The sequence below is a fragment of the Lissotriton helveticus genome, chromosome 7 (assembly GCF_964261635.1).
Source record: "Lissotriton helveticus chromosome 7, aLisHel1.1, whole genome shotgun sequence".
In the NCBI taxonomy this organism is placed as follows: Eukaryota; Metazoa; Chordata; class Amphibia; order Caudata; family Salamandridae; genus Lissotriton; species Lissotriton helveticus.
Window position 1 is genome coordinate 1266557603 of NC_136068.1, and position 21040 is coordinate 1266578642.

Below are 21040 nucleotides of genomic sequence, written 5' to 3' on the forward strand. Positions count from 1 at the left end.
GGGTTCACTGCTCATTGGTTCCCTTCATTTTCGGTTTGTTTTTCCCATGTGTTTTCTGGGATCCCGACCTCCGTCGCCATTGTAATGTTGCTACTTTGCCCAATGATGAAGCCACACAGTTGGGAGGTTCGAGGGTATTTATTATAATATATCTATCTCGAAGAGCGCCGAGCCGATTACTTCTCGCTCGGCGTTCGCGCTTCCCAAATGCGCGCGCGTGTGCACTGCCCGCCAAGATGGCGGCCGCCGCGTTACTTCACCACGCAACGCGGGTTAGCTAGACCGCGAACACTACAATTAGTTCCATCCCAATTAAAGAACTGCATCATTTCGCAAGGATTTAAGTCAATCTCCTCTTTCTGAACACAGTCCTTCATCGGTTTTCTGTCAACTGTGTCTACTTTGCTTATTTTAATTTATTGTTTTCTGGGGGACTGTATTTAGACTTTCCTATGTATCGTATGTTATATCTCAGTTCTTTACTTCCTCATGCCCCCGTGTGTGACGTCCACCAGTCACCTCTCCTGCGCGAGAGCACCCATTGTCACTCTACCCCTTTCCATTGGTTCCCAACGTTCCACCCTTCCTTCTGTTCCACTCCAACTGCCCAACTGTCATTCCAGTGATTACCTTCCTGACCCAGGCACCGCAACAGGTGTGGGGCTGTTCATGAATAAACCTGTTCCTGATTTCAACTGCTGTGTACTTGTAACTTGCTTTCTACAAGTGGCGACGAGCGGAAACAACAGCCCCTCACCGCTGACTTCGTGAATGTAAAGTAATTCCAAGAACTTTACTAGAAGTTTCACCCGTGATTCTGAAGATCAGCCTTCCTACCTGGTTTGTGTCGGACCTCCCTGCGTTGTATCGTGAGCGACGTGGGAGTGTATTTCACACTTCTGACTCCTGTACATTGACGTGTGCCGTCCGGTTCGACCTCTGCTTCTGTGACGCGACTGGCTCCTGAACTCTGCTTTGCCATCGCGTGATCAGCCACAGCCCACGAATGCCAACTCATTTAATATCAATGAGTTGGCAATCGTCAGTTTTGGGGCATCCGCTCATCTCCCTGAGTGATTGGCCAGTCGTGCGCGTCCTTCTGCAATAATTCCTGTCAGCTGTTTCGCGCCTTCCTGGAGCACCTTCTGCGCATGTCTTAGCGCGTAATGCGTCACTGAAACGCAGCGTGAGCCGCCATCTTAAGTAAATTTATGCCGGAAATTGAATAAGACCGAATCGGAATTGGACCCATTCCCGGTGATGTGCACACCATTGAAAGTGTACATTAAAACGCCTGTGACTGCGATGTATTGACTAGTATGCTGGCATAAACGACTCCCATTGCTAACGGTCGTGTGTCAAAGCGCATGCAGTTAACTGGCAATTATCACAATAAGAAACAGTGCCTCCTGCAAATAAATGGCGATAGGTAATTGTTTGAAATATCGATGAATGTGTATCCTTAATTATTCTATTAGTATTTCATCTCCATTATATCAGCCACAGTGTGAATATTTATTAAAATAGTAAGAGAAGAAGGAAAACAATAAATAAAAATTAATACCAGTTCACTACAACTGCTTTGCCAACCTTCTCCTGTGCATGCATAACAAGAAGCTGTTTATATTTCTTCTTTAATGTGAATTTGCAATGTGTGCTTTTAAGTTCTTTGAATCTTGCGCAGCCTCAAGCTTTTCTACCCCTCAAGGGTGCTCCATGTATGCCATGGAAGGAGTGGAAAGAGTATTTTACAAATTATATAGAAACTGTTGAGGATGAGGACTTCACAGCTGAAAAGAAAAAGAAAGTTCTCTTGTACTGTTTAGGTCCTGGGGGTGTCAAAACTTACAACAACATTGAAAAAAAAGTGAGAGAAGGCAACAATGTTTATCAACACGCTTTAGATGACCTGGATGCTCATTTCTCACCTATAGTATGCGTTGCTGTTGACCGTTACAAATTCTCCAGAAGAAAACAGGGCAAAGATGAGAGCATTGATGATGATTATGTCGCGGCCTTGAACAATTTGGCTTTAACCTGTAGATTTGGTCAATTGCAAGAAGAATTTGTTTGTGATCAAATTATCATGCATGCTAGCAACCCTAACATCCAAGACAAACTTTGGGTGAACTGAGAATCTTCCTTAAAAGAAGTTGTCGCTCTGGTTAAAAAAGCAGAACTTACCGGCAGATGTGCCAAAGCAGTTTTGGATGAACCAGTTGTTGTCAAAGCTATACATTCATCAAATGCCAACAAACTGAGTCAAAAGGTCAACAGTAAAGAAGTTGCGCATGATTATCACAAGAAAAGTGAACCTTACAAATCCAAACACAGAAGTGAGAAGAGTCACAGCATAAAATACAAAGATCTCCCTGAACTCAAATGTTATCGATGTGGTTCTCCTAACCATTTAGCAGAATCCACGAAATGCCCTGCCAGACATCAGAAGTGCATGTCATGTGGTTTGACAGGTCACATTGCTAAGGCTTGCAATAGGGGATCTTTTAAACATAGCAAACATGTCAAACACATTCAAGAAGAGAGTGACTCTTCGGAAGAAAATTCAGAGTACTCAGATTCTGATAGCATCAACTACGTATTCTCCATTGAATATGACGTATTGGAGCTCACACCCACTAAGAAAAAGAAACCCATGTGTGATGTGAAATTGGGTGGGGTAATTGTGAACTTAATGGCTGATTCTGTCTCTCCTTTCATGATCATCAATGAGAATGTATGGAAACTACTGCTCACTGACAAAATTGGTACATCACTAGAAAAATCCAATATCATTACTAGAAGTTACACTGACAACAACATTGAATTTTTAGGAACACGTGAATTAGAATTCGAATTCAAAAACAGGAAAGCATGTTGTAAACTCTTTGTGGCTAAGAAAGGACCTTCGGTACTTGGTTGGAGCGATCAAGCCGAACTGGGAATAATCCTCAACCCAAACAGCGCAGATCCTGTTTTGTCTGTTGATGAGTCATGCAAGAATACCATTCACAAAGATTTTCCTGAAGTATTCTCCGGTAAAGTTGGTCTTCTTAACAGCTTTGAACATAAAATAGAACTAAAAGACTCGGCCGTTCCATGTATTCACAAGGTAAGACACTTACCGGTGTCGGTAAGAAAGGATGTTCAAGTTAAACTGAATAGACTGGTCAAAGATGGAATAATTGAGGAGGTTGAGTCTGCGGAGTGGGTTTCTCCCTTGGTGGTGGTCAAACGTCCCAATGGAAAAATTAGACTTTGCATTGACCTTAGGGATCTTAACAAAAACATTATTGTTGATCAGTATCCACTACCACGTATTTGTGAAATGTTCAATGCCACCAATGATATGTGTGTATTTTCCATTATTGATTTAAAATCCGCGTATCACCAAATACCCCTACACGTGGACAGCAAGAAATTCACCACATTCATTAACCCTTTTGGTTGTTACCATTTCACCAGGGTACCGTTTGGGTTAGCCTCGGCCGCAGCGCTTTTCCAAAGGGTCATGACTTCCATCTTTGAGGGCGTTGATGGTATCAGGTTTTTCCAAGACGATATCTTGGTCATGGGCAGCTATCAACTGGAACATGACACACACTTAAAGCAAGTTTTTAACAAACTAAAAATGCATGGTCTTACTGTTGAATTAGACAAATGTAAAATATCTCAGGACAAAGTGGTCTATTTGGGGCACACTATTAGCCACGATGGTATCAAACCAAAACAAGGTTTAGTTGATGCCATTCTTAATGCTCCCTGCCCATCCAGCAAAGAGGATGTTAGAGCCTTTCTCGGATTAACTGAGTATTACTCCAAATTCATAAGAAATTTTTCAGAAAAAATGTACAGTCTAAGACAAATACTAAAAAATAAAACAAAATTTGAATGGTCCCCGGAATGTCAGAACACCTTTGAGACAATCAAAAAAGAAATCGGCGAAGCCCCCTTCCTCAAAGGATTTGATCCCAGAGCTGAAATCTATGTAACAACTGATGCCAGCAACAAAGGATTGAGTGCTGTGTTAGCGCAGAAGGATAATTCAAACCAAGAATGGGTTGTGGCCTTTGCCTCAAGATCACTCACCCCTGCTGAGGAGAAATACTCTGTGATAGAACGTGAGATGCTAGCCTGTTCATGGGCGCTCAATTATTTCAGAGCATACATATGGGGATACAATATACATCTTCGCACGGACCACAAACCCTTAATCAAAATCTTATCTGCCTCTGGTTTGCAAAATGCTTCACCACGACTAAGCAAAATGTCAATCAAATTGTTGGATTACAACTACACAGCTGAATATTGGCCGGGGATCAAGAACAAAGTTGCAGATTTCCTCAGCAGACTACCCCTGCCACAAAATGAAAATATGGATGCACTTGAGGATGATGATAAAGTGGCCCTGCTTTTCAACACGGATTTTGATGGAATCTCTGCAGGAGAATGGGAGAATCATATGTCTCAGGATTCAACACTTAAAGACGTATGTAAACTTGTCAACACCTCTTGGCCAGAGAAACGGCATCTTCGTGACAATGTCAAAGTTTATTGAGAAATAAGAAATGAACTCAGTTGTGAAAACGGTGTGTTATATAGAATCGGCAAGGCGATAGCCCCCATCACACTCAGAGACAAAATTCTAAAACTTTGCCACATAGGTCACCTAGGCATTACAAAGACAAAGCAGAGAGTCGGAACATGTTATTGGTGGCCCGGTATTGACAAGCAAATTGAAATATTGATAAGAAACTGTGTAGAATGCAGTGATTCAGATAAAACCCTCAAAACATCTAAAGTGTCCCTTTCTCCACTTCAACCCCCCATTAATGGCATGGGGAACATTAGGCCTAGACATTGCTGGACCAATTGAAGGACATGATGGAGGGATCAAGTACATTTTAGTGGTTATTGATCACTTCTCAAAATGGCCTGAAATAGAAATTGTTTCGGAAATAGACAGCTCTACAGTCATATCCTTCCTGGATAAATTGTTCTTAAGTGAAGGTTTACCCAAATTTGTCCTCACAGACAATGGTCCACAATTTTGCTCAGTGGCGTTCAAGTCATTCCTCGAGAGGAATTGTATCACCCGCCACACCACCTCATTATACCATCCCGAAGGTAATGGCCTCACTGAACGTTTCAACCGTGTACTGAAGGGACACATACAATTGTCAAGAAATGCTAATCTTAACTGGGAAGAAGAAATATTCAAACTCATCTGGGCCTTTAGGATTTCTCCTTGTGCCAGCACCTGAAATGCACCTTTTGTTCTCATGAGAAGCAGACAGCCCCTGAGTATAGACCTAGGATGGATGCCTACATAAAAACAACTTGAATGTTCAACAGATGTCATCAGGAATAACATAATCAAGGCGCAAAAATACTACAAAGAATGGTATGACTCCAAACATGGCGCAAAAGAACACTCATTTAGGGTAGGGGATCTTGTAAAAATTTGTTTAAAAAAAAAGTAAGAAAAGGAGAAAGCAGATTCACCACTCCTCTTCACATCGATGAACTTTATAACAACGCTGCAAGGCTCAGCGATGGGAAAGTGTGGCACATGAGTAGATTGGCCAGATATCATCATGGAGGCAATGCACCCAATCAATTGCAACCTAATGTGTATTGCAGAGATCTGTGGGTGGATGTTGATAAGACCAGTTCTGAACAAAGTCGCATGTCCAGTAATGTTAACTCACATGATCTCCCACCTGTCACTGACTTTGCTGATTGTCACTCATCAGACCAGTCTGTTGATGTCAGTCCTCACACTCCGATACCAAGGCGGAGTTGTTACGGCGACTCATACTCTGACTCTGAAGTCATGTCTGACAGTCATAGCTTCAGTGGTAGGTCTGGCAGGACCGGTAAGGATCCTCACTCCGACACCGAAAGTGTTCCTGATCCTCACATGGTCACGGGGAGGTTTGGGAGAGCCATCCATAAGCTGAAACGTTATGAAGACTTTGTGCTTGACTAAAGGTTCATAGTTCAATCCACATGACTGTGTGTTATACCACTGAATCTAGTTACTAGTCAAAACTCTCAAGAGAGGAAGATGTGTTATATCTCAGTTCTTTACTTCCTCATGCCCCCGTGTGTGACGTCCACCAGTCACCTTTCCTGCGCGAGAGCACCCATTGTCAGTATACCCCTTTCCATTGGTTCCCAACGTTCCACCCTTCCTTCTGTTCCACTCCAGCTGCCCAACTGTCATTCCAGTGATTACCTTCCTGACCCACGCACCGCAACAGGTGTGGGGCTGTTCATGAATAAACCTGTTCCTGATTTCAACTGCTGTGTACTTGTAACTTGCTTTCTACAATAAGGAGCTTAATTGCTATTATGCCTAATTGTAAATGGGGTTAATAGTACTTTATCAATTATTGGTAGTATGGGAAGTTTTACTTCTTTGCAAGTTTAACCTCTACAGTTAAAAAGTTATTTTAGCATTCTAAAAGTATTTATTCTACTGTTTTGAAGTATACAGTTGATAGCCTGTGTCCTGTTCCACTTAGACATGGATACATCATCTACATTATTACAAAATATTACATAACTACGTTATATTATTGTTCAGTTTTACGCGTTTAATTCGATGAACTTTTATTTATTAAGATATTCATTGTATTAGCCTACTGATTAATGGTTATGTGACCTTCCACCTTTGTTTAGATTTTTTGCATGTGGATTCGTCACCTATATTTTAGTGCATGATGTTTTTCTTTAAATTATAGTGCTATGAGTTAGCATTCGAGCAAGTGACTTTCCACTTTTACTTAAATTGCTGCCCCTGGATTTGTCACCTTCATGGTTCATGCATGTTATTTAATCTATAGTACTTTGCATGTGACTTTCCACTTTTACTTAAATTCTTGCTTGTAGATTAGTCACCTACACGATTCCTACATGTATTTAACTTACTTGGGGATACTTGCCTTTCACGGAGCATTGGGAGCAGACGCCGTGTGCTACAGCAACTGGACTTCACTAACCCTGTTAGCGGCTCTATAACTCGCCGCACCCGCTCCGCGGGTGCCGCTTCGCCCAGGTTTGGAAAGCGGGCGTTGAGGAGGCTTGTTAAGGCGGCTGGGCGTGAGGCTAGGCGGGGCTGCGAGCGAGCAGGGACTCCAGCAACCAGGAGTCCCTGCGTGACCAAGAACCAGCTGACGGTCCGCTCTCCCTGCTGGCCCGCCCCCCGCCCACTACAGGTGGATAAAGACTCGCCCTACCATCGTTCTGCGGGATACTTGCCTTTCACGGAGCATTGGGAGCAGACGCCGTGTGCTACAGCAACTGGACTTCACTAACCCTGTTAGCGGCTCTATAACTCGCCGCACCCGCTCCGCGGGTGCCGCTTCGCCCAGGTTTGGAAAGCGGGCGTTGAGGAGGCTTGTTAAGGCGGCTGGGCGTGAGGCTAGGCGGGGCTGCGAGCGAGCAGGGACTCCAGCAACCAGGAGTCCCTGCGTGACCAAGAACCAGCTGACGGTCCGCTCTCCCTGCTGGCCCGCCCCCCGCCCACTACAGGTGGATAAAGACTCGCCCTACCATCGTTCTGCGGGATACTTGCCTTTCACGGAGCATTGGGAGCAGACGCCGTGTGCTACAGCAACTGGACTTCACTAACCCTGTTAGCGGCTCTATAACTCGCCGCACCCGCTCCGCGGGTGCCGCTTCGCCCAGGTTTGGAAAGCGGGCGTTGAGGAGGCTTGTTAAGGCGGCTGGGCGTGAGGCTAGGCGGGGCTGCGAGCAAGCAGGGACTCCAGCAACCAGGAGTCCCTGCGTGACCAAGAACCAGCTGACGGTCCGCTCTCCCTGCTGGCCCGCCCCCCGCCCACTACAGGTGGATAAAGACTCGCCCTACCATCGTTCTGCGGGATACTTGCCTTTCACGGAGCATTGGGAGCAGACGCCGTGTGCTACAGCAACTGGACTTCACTAACCCTGTTAGCGGCTCTATAACTCGCCGCACCCGCTCCGCGGGTGCCGCTTCGCCCAGGTTTGGAAAGCGGGCGTTGAGGAGGCTTGTTAAGGCGGCTGGGCGTGAGGCTAGGCGGGGCTGCGAGCGAGCAGGGACTCCAGCAACCAGGAGTCCCTGCGTGACCAAGAACCAGCTGACGGTCCGCTCTCCCTGCTGGCCCGCCCACCGCCCAATCACCCTCCTTACATAACCTACACCTACTCCCGCAGCGCGGGACGCAGCTCGGGGCGAAGAGCGGGCAAAGAGCGGGCCGTTTGAGGCCGTTCGAGGACTGAGCGGACTGGACTGGCCCAGTCTCTTTTGCCCGACATTACCTACCAGAGAGGTTAGCAAAGTTTGATCCACTCCCTCTTTTTATATATATTTCGTTGTTTGGCTGTACCCCCCTTATTTAAGATATGTGCACAAGAATAACTAGGAGTAAGGCCTCCAAAGATGATCACCCAATTAGTGGTCCAATGGATGACTTCATTACCCGCACTAATTTCGCAATTGACCGGGAGATATCCAAGCTCCAGACGCGGGTATCTCTCGAGCTGGCAGCGGCCAGAAGACTGTCTGAAGTCATCGCTACTTCCAAAAAATCCTCTTTGGGCTCTATAGCTATGGCGGTCACTCCAGAGCGTCGTCCCATCCCCCACTGCATAACTACCCAGGCAGAGGTACACCAGACTCCTCCTCGACTCATCCTTTCCCCACACCTTACCCTGCAACCTAATCCACTGGAAGTGAGCGCCCCTGCCACCTTTTGCACCCAGAATGTTGTTCCTATCCTTCCTCCCCCAGTGGTTTTTAATGCCCCTAGTGCCCCTATTGTCACTAAAATAAACCGGAAGACTCGCTTTCGTTCCTCCTATTTACGGAAAAAGGCGAAAATCGCGATGCCACAACAGCTGGCGCCGACGAATGGCCCAACACCCACCACCAAAGTTGCTCGGCCGGTTGGGGAGCAGCCACCACTGGAGGGAGTTGGGGTGGGGACAACTATAGAGCAATTACCTGCTTACATCCCAGTAACTGAAGGCCTACAGATGGATGGCTCGGGTAAAAATGATAGGGAATTCATAGATTTGGTTTGGGAATCCCTCAAAAAACTCCTTTCTCCATTAGATCTCAGACTTTCACGAATCGAAAATAATTTACTTGAGATGGAAAAGAGCATCATTGCTCTGGCCACTCTCGGTTTGAGAAGTCTTGAAAATCAGGGCCTCCCAGTAGTTGATGCTATTCCTCCAGCTCCCATAGTGCAAACACATCAAAACCAGCCCACTATACCCACGATTGTACGACCAGTTCCTAAACCTAGGACTGTGAAGGTGGGTCAAAAACTTCCTGTTACAATCCCTCAGGTCCCGAAGCAGACCCTAACTCATCTACCTGCCAATTCTAAAGCCGGGTTATCCTTAAAACGCCAACCTGACAAGGTAGCTATAACATCTACCCAGGACTTCCAGATTAAGAATAATTTTAGAGGGGGATATATCGACCTTCCCCCGGAAGCAAATGACTTTGTAGTTGTGTTGTTGGGGGTTCCACAGATCAGTAATGGCCAACGTGAGGATCATTGTTCCTTGATAAATAAAATAATGCATTGGCTTAATGTCAATAGACCTATCCCAAATGGCCGTAGAAGTAAAGTGCTGATGGTGCGCAGAACTTCTTGGGTGGGCCCAACAAGGAAAACAAATGCGGGGGATTGTATAGTTGTAACTTTTGATGACCCACACACAGCACAGCATATATGCTCGTGGCCTTGTACTGAGGGGTCTTCTGTCATTCCGAAACCCTTGTCCTTCTTTTATCCCCCACGACCAACCCACAATCAGATGGACAATTGGTCACTAGTCCACCAACAACCTAGGAGAAACCATTTTAACCATCAAGTGGATCCTTTTTCCCACTGGAATGGTTTCCCAATTTCAAATAGATTCGGGGGTTTGGAGGAAGTAGATTGACTCCATAGGCACCCAAGTTCCCACACAGTGGGTAAAGTACCATTGATTCCAGCTCATGGGTGTCCCGTGGCCCATTGTGCAGATATCGATCCCTTAGTAACTGTACATCCTTTTGGCCTAGCACAAATATTACATAGTGCTATTTTTGAGGGGGGTCTGACAGCTAAAAATAGTGTTGATCAGGTTGAGCTAACTGTATTGGGAGCCCCCAGTCCACAAGGTAGGAATGCACAGTTTGAGTTCTCGCATATTCTACCAAATGCCCCTGTACAGGCCACACCTTTGCTTGTAGGAAGCCAGTCTGAGGGAATTGATGAGCCCCTAGACAGGTTACCCCCAGCGGCTGTGCTAACTCCTCCTACTGCATCTGCTCATCCTCTCAGTTATCCTAGTACAACCGTACCTCCACTAAAGATTGTAAGCTGGAATGTGGCAGGGCTAAATCGGAATTTTGATAATCCGGATTGGAATGTGTTCATAGAGCCATTTGACATTTGTATTTTACAAGAAACTTGGACCTTGGACCCGAAATATAGAGTTGGATTTACCACATACTTTGTCCCAGCCCTCCAGCAAAGGGGCTCAAAGGGTCGTCCATCTGGAGGCCTCCTAATATGGGTTAGAATTGCTTTGGGTTTAAAAGTGAGCGATAGGTCCATTCATTCTCCCGACTTGCAGAGGATCTCAATACACTGCGAAGGGGGCAAGATGTTAGAGGTCTTTAACTTATACCTGAGGGGCGCCAGGAGTGGGACATCAAGCCTACCTCAGACAGGTCTTAGTAACGACCTAGCCGCTTGCAAGATTGACTCTTATATTCTCCTTGCAGGCGATTTCAATTGTTGTTTTGAGCCGCTGGCAAAGGAGGATATTTTGAATTCTTTTGAGGAAGATGCAAGAAGGGGCATTCCGACCTTGTCGTTGGATCCGATTCCCAAATGGACACAAAATGCGTTAGAGATTAATGCACTCTGTCTGGAGCATAATTTGAGATCAGTAAATGGCCGCTCAAAATCGGACCTTATGGGAGCCCACACCTACAATAGACCGGGACATTCCTCCAGAATTGATTTTATTATTCTGAATTATAACCTTTGGCCATTCCACTTGGATATGGAGGTTGTAGCATCCTCCGATAGCGACCATAACCCCCTTTGCTTAAACCTGTCTCCACACTGGCAAAGTAAGAAGTACAAGCAAGCACCCACTTGGAAGTCATCCCACGAAATTGTTCCGTCCAACTGTGGCAGACGTCTGAAGTGGGCAAAAGTTAAAGCGGATGAGGCGAGGATGGCGCAAGCCGGGTCCATCTTGTCAGTGGTGGAACCTCGGCTTGACGCCATACGCCCAGCCAGCACTAATGTCTTGCCACTTTTTATAGAGACTACAGTATCACTGAGTAAATTGTTTACAGTTCAATATACTAAATCCAGGGCGGGTTCTAAAAGTGATTCCAATGCCAGGGACAATTGGTACTCTCCCCAATGTCGTATTGCAAAGGGGGAGCTTATTGCTGCAGTCAAGAGTAGGGACAAGGTCGCCATTAGTTCCGCGAGGAAATCCTACAAAAAAATAGTGGCTAAGGCAAAGGAGGCTCATGATTATCATTTCTGGTGTGACTTAATTGAAGCTAGTTCTTTGAAGGATTCCAAACGGTTTTGGGATCTCCTAAGAGCAAGGAACAAGCCTATTGACCATCAAATAACCTGTAACATTCCGGGTGATGCTTGGTTTGCCCACTTCTCCAAGCTCTATTCTGTTGCACTGGACTTGTCCCCTTTATGCCCGGGATCTTCGGTTATTACAATAGCCAACTCTCTTCCTATAGATTTTCCTTTTACCAGTCAGGAAGTTGAAGGGGCTATTAGGAGTATTGTCCCCAACAAGGCTCCAGGCCCTGACGGTATTCCAGGGGATTTACTTAAATCCTACCCGGTAGCATGGAGCAGATTAATTGCTTTACTCTTAAACGAGGCTCTGCAAGGGGGATCCTTTCCTGATTCTTGGAGGGGCGCAGAAGTTGTGCCCATCTTTAAGAAAGGCAGTCGGGACGACCCATCAAACTACCGCCCCATTAGTTTGCTGGATTCAACCCAGAAGGTTGCGGGGAAAGTCGTTCTGGGTAGGATTCTCCAATGGGCTGAGGAGGAAAAGATCCTGTCCGATTTTCAGGCAGGTTTCAGAACAGGGACAGGAACCATCGAGCAAACATTCCGCCTTCTGATGATATATTGGAAGGTGGTGGTGCTGGGAGGGGGTACGTTATATCTAGTCTTTATTGACTTGAGAACGGCCTTCGACCTAGTCCCACGGGAACTACTATGGAATGTTCTCGATGGTCTAGGAATACCAAATTACCTGCTATTCTTGCTTAAAAAATTTCATGAAGGCAATTTCGCCCAGATCAGGTGGGGTGTCAAGGGAGAAAAAACATCTCGTATCCCAGTAGACAGGGGCGTCCGCCAGGGGTGTGTGCTTGCCCCCACTCTGTTTTCTCTATATGTCAACGGAGTGGTGGAGCATCTGCTGCAACATCCTGCGGATGCACCTACCCTGGCGGGCAGAAAGATCCCAACGCTCCTGTTTGCGGATGACACCCTCCTGATCTCGAAATCTCCAGCTGGCATCCAGAAATTGCTTTCTAGCTTTAAATCCTTCTGTGATAACAGGGGTTTAGCCATAAATATAAGCAAGACCAAATTCCTTGTTCTCAATCCTCCCAAGAAATCTGTTGCCCCACCTGTTTTAGACTCCACTCCCTTGGAGAGAGTCAAAGAATTTGACTACTTGGGAATTCGCCTGTGTGACTCTATGAGTTGGAAGGCGCACCATCATAAGGTGTTTCTGACACACAAAAGGGTCACGGGCGCTTTGCTCAAGGAGCAACGAGCCTCCCCATTGAAACCAATTGGGGCAGTGCTAGATATCTACAGAGCTAGGGTTGTAAGTGCAGCCTTATATGGCGCTGAACTGTGGGGTACGCAGAGAGTCGATACATTGACAAAGATGGAAAACAACTTCCATAAAGATCTGATGAGGCTACCCCACAGCACCCCTACAATCCCCCTCTTGTTGGACGTAGGCACTCGCCCAATTTGCGAGCAAGCAAAACTGCGCCCCTTACTACTATGGTTCCGGGTTTGGAATGTCCCAGAACTGAGTAGCTATGCCGACGCCCTGGATGACTTGTTGTCTCTTCCAGGTTGTAGCAAGATACCCTGGTTTAGGGAGGTTAAACGATTGCTCTATGAGCTGGGGATGGGAGATGCTTGGGCTAACAAAACAGCGCCACCCAAGCGCTTTCTAAAGAACGCTTACTGGCTATGGGTAAAAAATAACAGAATGCGTAATTCCAATCTTTGCAAATCTGCTGCCCAATTTTTGTTGGTCAAAGATCTCCCCTTTAGGGAACCTTATTTGGACCTAATCCACAGCTCCGGAGACAGATCACTCTACTTTAAATTCAGAGTGGGTGTTCTCCCCTTAGGACTGTTTACTTCCTCCTGGAATCCTCCCTTTCAAACGGTCCCATTTTGCCCATTTTGCGACTCAAGGGTTGAATCTGACGCCCACCTTCTGTTTGAGTGCAGTGCTTATGTAGCACCTAGATCGAAATGGCTAAAGCCTCTGTGCAGAAGCCTGGGAACAAGATCACATCTAGAAGCCCTACGCATATTGCGCTCTGATGCCCGCCCTTTCTTTGCATGCTGCATGGCAAAATTTCTCGGCTGGGCATGGCGTATAAGATCTGCAAGAAAGCTATTGATTCAATAATGTCTACTCCCAAAAACTGTTTATAACCTGTTTTTAGCCATTAGTGCAAATATAAGTAAGGATAGCTTAAATGTGTATTTTATGTATAGATGTTTTTATGATTCTCTGCGGTATTTTAAATTGTGTACCTCTGTAATGTTTTATTTTTTGTACTGCTTTTATGATATGTACCGTATCGAAATAAAGCTATAAAGCTAAGTATTTAACTTACAGTACTTGGCTTGCAAGTTTCTTCATAGGAATTGTTATTAAGTTAGGTATGGTTTGTAATAACTATTAGCTATAATTTTCTATGGATGTTTTTCACTTTCGCATGGTATCTGTGAGTGATTTACTACCTATGGATTTATTTTAATGAGAGTACCTCCTTTTGCTTTTCATTTTCGCCATTCCTTTTTAAATAGTTGACATCTCTGTTACCATCCCCATGCTGATCTGTCCAACTAGTATGTCCTGTTGGTGGTATAGAATTCAATTTCTTGTATTCTTTTTAAAAAGGCTTTAGTGCAAGATTTATACATTGAAACAATAATTTGACATTTGCATTTCTTTGTTTGATTTGTAAATGGGGAAGAGGTGGTTATGTGTTATGTCATTCTTTGTTTATTTGTATTAGATTTATTTAGGGATTTATTGTTAGTTTCCATTTTACAATGACCATGCTCTATGCTTGTATTATTATTTTGTTTGCATTCCTTTAAGAAGGAAGGTGTGTGGTATCTTGGTTTAGGTGCTATGTATCTTCCCTGCTTACCTGTCTTGCTGCTCAGCCTGTGTGGATGAATAGTGGAATGTTGGTATGTGTGATGTAATGATAGAATGTGGAGGATGCCTGGTGGAAGGATGCCAGTTGAGAGATTGGGCTGAGCAGCAAGGGAGCTGCTCCTGGTGGGGCTTTCTATATTCCTTACTTAAGACCTGATTCTTCATGTAATCCTGTACTAAAGATCTAATAAACCTACTTAATCATCATACCTCGGCTACATCTATACTTATTACACTTCCGGTTTTGTAATGAAATCCAGATTTCATCTGTCTATGAAAAAAAAAGGGGGAGCGAGCAAATCATGGGGAATTCCCCATACTATGCACAACATTGGCGACAGTTTGGAAGCAATAGACTTTGCCTGGTGGGTGTATGTGAGGAGCGTCTGTGGCTTGATTTGTTGAGTCGGACCAGTATTAATGATCTAGTGGTGACATCAGAGTGCGGGTGGGTTGTGGCCCTGTGGCAGTACATGAGGGCCGCCACTGGCTCACCTGCTTTATCCTGGGTTTTCCAACTCGCTGTCAGTGAGTGATTTGTTGTTGCTGCTCTCTTCCAGGTCCTCCTGTTGGAGAAGGATATCACAGTGTATCCCGATGACATCATTGGGTTCCAGCACACTGGAGGGGTGGATGCGCTTCTCCGCTGCCAGCACAGCCCTTTATCTCCCTGGAGACAGAGCTACATGAGTCTTAGGAGAAACGCCTGGTGGGAGAACCGGGTCACTGCGCTCACCAGCCCTACCTGGGTGGACGATGCTGTCTGTGACCTCCGAGTGACCTTTGCCTATGGCCCAAGGAGTTTTGCAGTGACACCGCTGCTCAGTGGACAGGTGGAGCCAGGGATGTACATGTATACTGCGCTTATTCACAATATGGTCAGTAACACACAAGTCACCTGCGCTGTGGACGTACAGAGCCGGGTAGAAGGACTACAGATCATCCATCCTGTCCCAGTAAGCGGCACGATTCACCTGCCTACCCAGTCCAGGACAATGCTTATCATCAAGATTGTATCTGGAACAAATGCCACGGTGCAGTGGACAGCACCAGTAGACCAAGCGCACATAGGGTTCCAACCCTCTTGCCCTAGCAGTATCCAAGCGAGCGTGCCAGGGTGTCGCAGAGACACCAAGGATAGCTGGTTCTCCTCCGTTTGGGTCTTCCTGGCAGACACTCGAGAAGAAACCCTTAATATCTTGGTATCCAACCAGATCAGCTCACAGAACCTGTCGGTGAAGATCCAGTCGCACGATGCCATCACAGAGCTGCGGGTGGAGCCTCCGGGGCCTCGTCGGATGCTGGTCGGTGTGCTACAGGTGAGATATCTTTGGGCTGAAGAGGGAGGTATGCCACTCACATTCCAATTCACACATTTCTCAAATGAACAAAGAACAACTCATGTCCAATGTTCACTAATTCATATACAAACGCGCTGACACACAAGTATTTACACAAACACTAACAAGCTTGCTTATCTAAATTCGCAGTGACCCAATCCCAGAGGTATAATGCACTCCAGAAATGGCCCCTCCTCCGTGCACACCCATTCGGCATTTGTAAATATGTGAGATGGCCAGACATTTGCCGCTGAAAAGGCCTCTGTTATATTTATTTGCTACGTGGTTCATCTATTTGTCTGTATTTGCATGTCTCCCTGATTAGAATGTTGCATCCCTATGATGCTTTAGAAGGTTCTATGATGATGTCAGGCCTGTGGCTTCAGTGAGCAGTTGGTCCAGCTGTGTCTGGCATGAAGAGTTCAGGTCTTTCTTTGAAGAATAAATCTACATGAAGAATACCATTGGATTGTATCTTTTATTTATCACAACAGCCTCACACCCATGCCATTGATCACAGAGACTCATGCATTCATAGCCATCACACACTCAACCATATATTCAAACTCATCCTAACACTCTTACACACTAAAACTTTCTGTCTTTCTCTCCCAAACGCACACACTGAAATGTTCTCTTTCTCTCTCTCTCTCTCTCACAAACACACACACAGTCGTACACAAACATACATACACTCATTCCCCTTCACACACTAGTAGAGGTGGGTGAAATGGCTGCCCTCCTTCTCAACCGTGGACGTGACGTTGCAGGCAATGATGCCGTTTCCGCTTCTGCCTCCTGCAGATTGGAAAAAGGAAGGAATGCAGGAGAAATGCGCCGAAAACCAAGAATGTCTCATTACAGAAATACATACATGATGCACTGGCAAACACATTGGTATGTAACTCGTGTAGTTGCAGATACAAACAGGGCCCATGCAGACACATACTAGCAATGCTTCAACTCAACAAGAACTCATGCACACAGAAGTATATTGCACGCAAAGATGCAAAATGGACTCATGACATATGTAAATAGACAAAGGGGCACATAGAAGTTGCAGACACACACACAAGGTACTTAGATTTCAAAGACGCATGAGGGCACATGTTGCACATGCTGACACACACAGGCGCAGACCACGTACAAACAACCACAGAGGTACCTAGTGTTGAAAAACAATCAAGGACACACTATATTACCCACCAACATGGGCACATATCATATGAGAACAACGAGAAAGGCATGTAGCTAACACAGAACACAGACTGGACCTATGCAGATGCACACAGGATTAACCAGATACACGTGGGCACGTAGCTGGCACTGGAAAGCACGTGGCCTGTGCACATACAGACATAGACAAGAAACGTGCAGTCAAAAGCTAATGTAAATGCCTTGTGGGCACTCTGTGCATGCAGACACACAGAGTCCCAAGCAGATGCACAAGAGGCACTAAGGGGCATAGTCACCCCCGTGAAGATTCAGGGGAGCGGGTACCCCACAGTTGTGCCTCTTTATTGAAAGTGACAGCAATGGTAGTAGAGGACATTGGTAGAGAAAATTGGGGAAGGGTCAGTTTAATAGGAAATGTGTAGGAAAGACATAAGTGTCTGGTTCCACATTCAGCACAGTGGCCTCTAACCCTGGCGTCTTTCATCGCAGGTATTTTCTGCTTCCATCAGCCGGGGCACCTCGGTCTCCTACACCTGGGTTGTGGATGATGTGGAAAGCTTCGCCTACACCGGCCCTACATACAGCCTAAGGCTCCAGAAGGCCGGCATCTACAAACTGAAGGTGAGAGCACACCCTGCCGAGGGCTAGCGAATGCAGTGAACACCTGTACCGACACTGAAGAAGGACTAATCTGATGCCCCCTGGTTTGCTTCTATGTGATCTAACATATCCGTCTCTCTAGCTCCGCCATTGGGCACAGGCAACACAGATGTGAGCATTTCTAATAGAAGGTCCTTTGTTTAGGTTCCCTGTGCTGTGGTGTATGCTTCCTTTTATTGGGGCTTCGGTACAATGCTCTAGACGGGAGGATGCGGGCGTATCAAGCTAGTCCTTTTCCAGAAAAAGGCATCAGGGCAATGGGGACAAAAAAACTATTACAGCATGGCCCCAAAGTATTCATTTCAGAATGGAACTTTGTGTTCTATTGTATTACATCATAGACACAATGGGCCCGATTCACAAACGTAATCTGAGACAAAATGCTAACTTTACGACTTTCGGTATTCACAAAAGGCATTTAGGAGTAGTAAAGTTAGGAATCCTAACTTTAGTACTCATAAATGCCTTTTGTGAAAGATTACTTTTCTGAATTGGGCCCAATGTAATCATCACAAAATAGACCCGTGTCACATCTCACTCATGTCAGAATGAATCTTCATTTTCTGTACTAATGCATCGTATATTATTCGCACAGTTCATGTGTATTGTAATACAATAAGCACAATGCATTTGTTCCAGAATGAATCTTCTTTATCCATTGAATGACATCCTAGATGTAACGCATTGCTGTTACGTTATTTGTATTTGTGAAGCGCACCATCACCTGCGAGGGTTTCCTGGGACTGAGCAGGTGTGTGCCTAACCCTGCTTATGGTAGGTTGGTTAATTGAAAATCCAGATCTGCAGCATCATGAAAAATTCAAGAAGAGAGGAGGAAGCTCAGATGTAGAGGCCGTTCCACGCTTTCTGAACGATATGAGAGAACGCACGTCCTCCTGATCTGGTTGTTTATGCGTGGCATGCGTGCGAGTATGAGTCCTGTGGAGCTGAGGTATCTGGGACGTTGGTGGAAGGAGATTTCAGAATGTTTCTGCATTTTCCTTTGTATGACATCATACACATTATGTATTATTCCCCCAGTGCATCTGTACTGTCCGCCCTTTGACGTCAGAGACACATTATAGCTATTTCAGAATAGATCATGTTTCTTTAAGACATCATTGGTATAGTGTGTTATTGCCGCAAACCACCTTCATTGTCTGTCCCATGACAGCATAAACATACTATTTTAACCCCAAAGTGCATCCATACAACTTACTCAACACAGGACCCACTCAGCTTCTTTGTCATTTGTGTGGCAAGATGGGCGCAATGGATCCACTCAAAATAGGCAGCATCTGTCGATTCTACGACACAAAGGACGCAATGTATATATAACCCACGATGCACATTGTAAAATCATGGGCCTAGTGCATTCATTCCGGAATGCACCTTGTGACGTAATTGGCATATTGATGTGACATGGATATAATGCCAAATAATTGCAGTATCCACACACGTTGTAGGGAGGATGACCTTACCTAGGGCTGGCTACGGTTCAGTGCATCCACGCCAGGCTTTGAACTGATAGTTGAAGTGAAGTGTTTTTCTTTTCTGCAGCTCAGAGCTGAGAATCCTGTCAGCTCAGATACAGCTGAGCTACAACTTATGGCGGACACCATGAACCGGCTCCATGGAGGCCAGATCTTGGGACTCCATGAAGTGCTGCCCGTGAACACCTCCCACGCGCTGACCTTTGGGGTGAAAGTGGACATGTCAATGCCGGTCACAATAAGGTAAGAGAACCATTCTGTGTGCATGACAAAGAGCTTGAACTTATGAAGAACATTTTAAAAGAGTCAAATCTCCCTCCTTGCCTAACAGAGTCTACTATAAATGGCAATCCTAAGCAGGAATCCGGTGTTTGACCTGCTGCATCTGGAACACACTGCAGGCTCAGCGTTCAATATGACCTCCAAAATCCCAACCCGTTGTGTTTCTGTCTTGGGGTGCTTAAGAATGGTCTCCTTTTCCAAACCCTGCTTGTGCATCTGCATTTGATGTGTTAGTGATGTGCTACAAAGGTTATGATCTGAGAGTGGTTCCAAGGAGTGCACTTTCCTTACAGCTGTTCACGTGGAGGTTATTGTGAACTGATAGTGCACAAGAGAGGGATTGACCTTATCCAGAGCCTGCTCTACCATTCAGTGTATGTGTGAAAATTATATTTTATAGAAACTCTTAGAGAAGTGGACTTGAGGGCAAAGAGAAAGCAGAAAACTAGGACAGTGCAGAGAAGAAAATGCTTCTGATGGAATGAATGGAGATGCAGAGTGCCAGAAGCACCCTCGTTAGAGGCCTTTCTGTGAACATCCCTTAGGTTTAGGTTTCATGACGTCAGACCTGGAATTTTGCATGTAAGGTAAATCTTGTTACTTCCAGTGAGCTTATTTTTCGAAGAGCTCAACTTTTGGCCTAAAAAGATCCTCTTTGAGAAAGCTTCTCGTAGCTTTTTCATTCCAGGAACTATGAGCGAGCAGGAATACATGGGGAGGTGGTGCAAAAGGCCATGTCCCATGCCAGATAAGACAAGACGAGAATGGCCTCACTGTAATGACAGACTAAGTTTCCATCCTTTTGAGGTCATTGATATGAATATCATCAGTTTGGGTAAGGTAATGTGGTATTTAGAGAAATCAGAAATGCAATAAGAATGGTTCTGCCAATTTTAAGAACTGTATGTCTGCCGTCCCAAAATGGATGCCTTCAAACTGCTGAAGAGGAATTCTAATATAACCGAAATTCGCCTGTTGAGAAAACATTCACATGAATGGGATGGCCACTGGTGGCCAAACATCCTGGGGTCGCCTCTTGAGCACAAAGCAATTGTTACAAAATGTGGGTATGAGGATGGATGACTCTCTATGTTTTGAGCCACAAGTTAAAGCTCTGACCTGGGCTGTTAAATTAGAAGCCCTAAGAAACATCAGAGGCTTTTTTGCCCACAAGTACAGAAAATGATAATCCAGGCTTTAATCCATAGGTGCTGGAAGTATGGGTGTTAGAGGTGCTGCAACACCCATGCTTAATTTGAGCCGGTGGTTTCTGGTACTTAATTGTCAACACCGGCACTTATGAAAGTCTGCACAGTTTATCTAAATTAGAGATTAACACAACAACAGTTGTTAATTATTTCAATAAACAATAAAAAATGACAAATATCTGCCCCCCAATCCATTATTGTAGCTTTGGGGTCTGGAATAGTCTGAAATGCCATACTTGTAGGGTGTGTAAATTAATAGTTGTCTTGATTCTGTCACTGGCGGCACGTACAGGGGCATATAGTAGTGTAAACTGCAGTGGCCTCTTGACGGGTCCCCAGCACTTATTATTTTACAAATTAAGCATTGTGCAGCACCCCCAGAAATAATCCTGTTGGA

At 45.3% G+C, this 21040-nt stretch overlaps 1 protein-coding gene across 1 annotated transcript in view; it reads left to right on the forward strand.

Annotated features, from left to right (window-relative positions):
* Positions 1-21040, forward strand: part of LOC144769444 (polycystin-1-like) — a 640821-nt gene that overhangs the window by 183882 nt on the left and 435899 nt on the right. Inside the window, exons 16-20 of the mRNA XM_078653538.1 lie at positions 2178-4490; positions 8387-9414; positions 15045-15803; positions 17490-17621; positions 19221-19396. Coding sequence (XP_078509664.1) covers positions 2178-4490; positions 8387-9414; positions 15045-15803; positions 17490-17621; positions 19221-19396 — 4408 coding nt within the window. The remainder of the gene's footprint in view (positions 1-2177; positions 4491-8386; positions 9415-15044; positions 15804-17489; positions 17622-19220; positions 19397-21040) is intronic.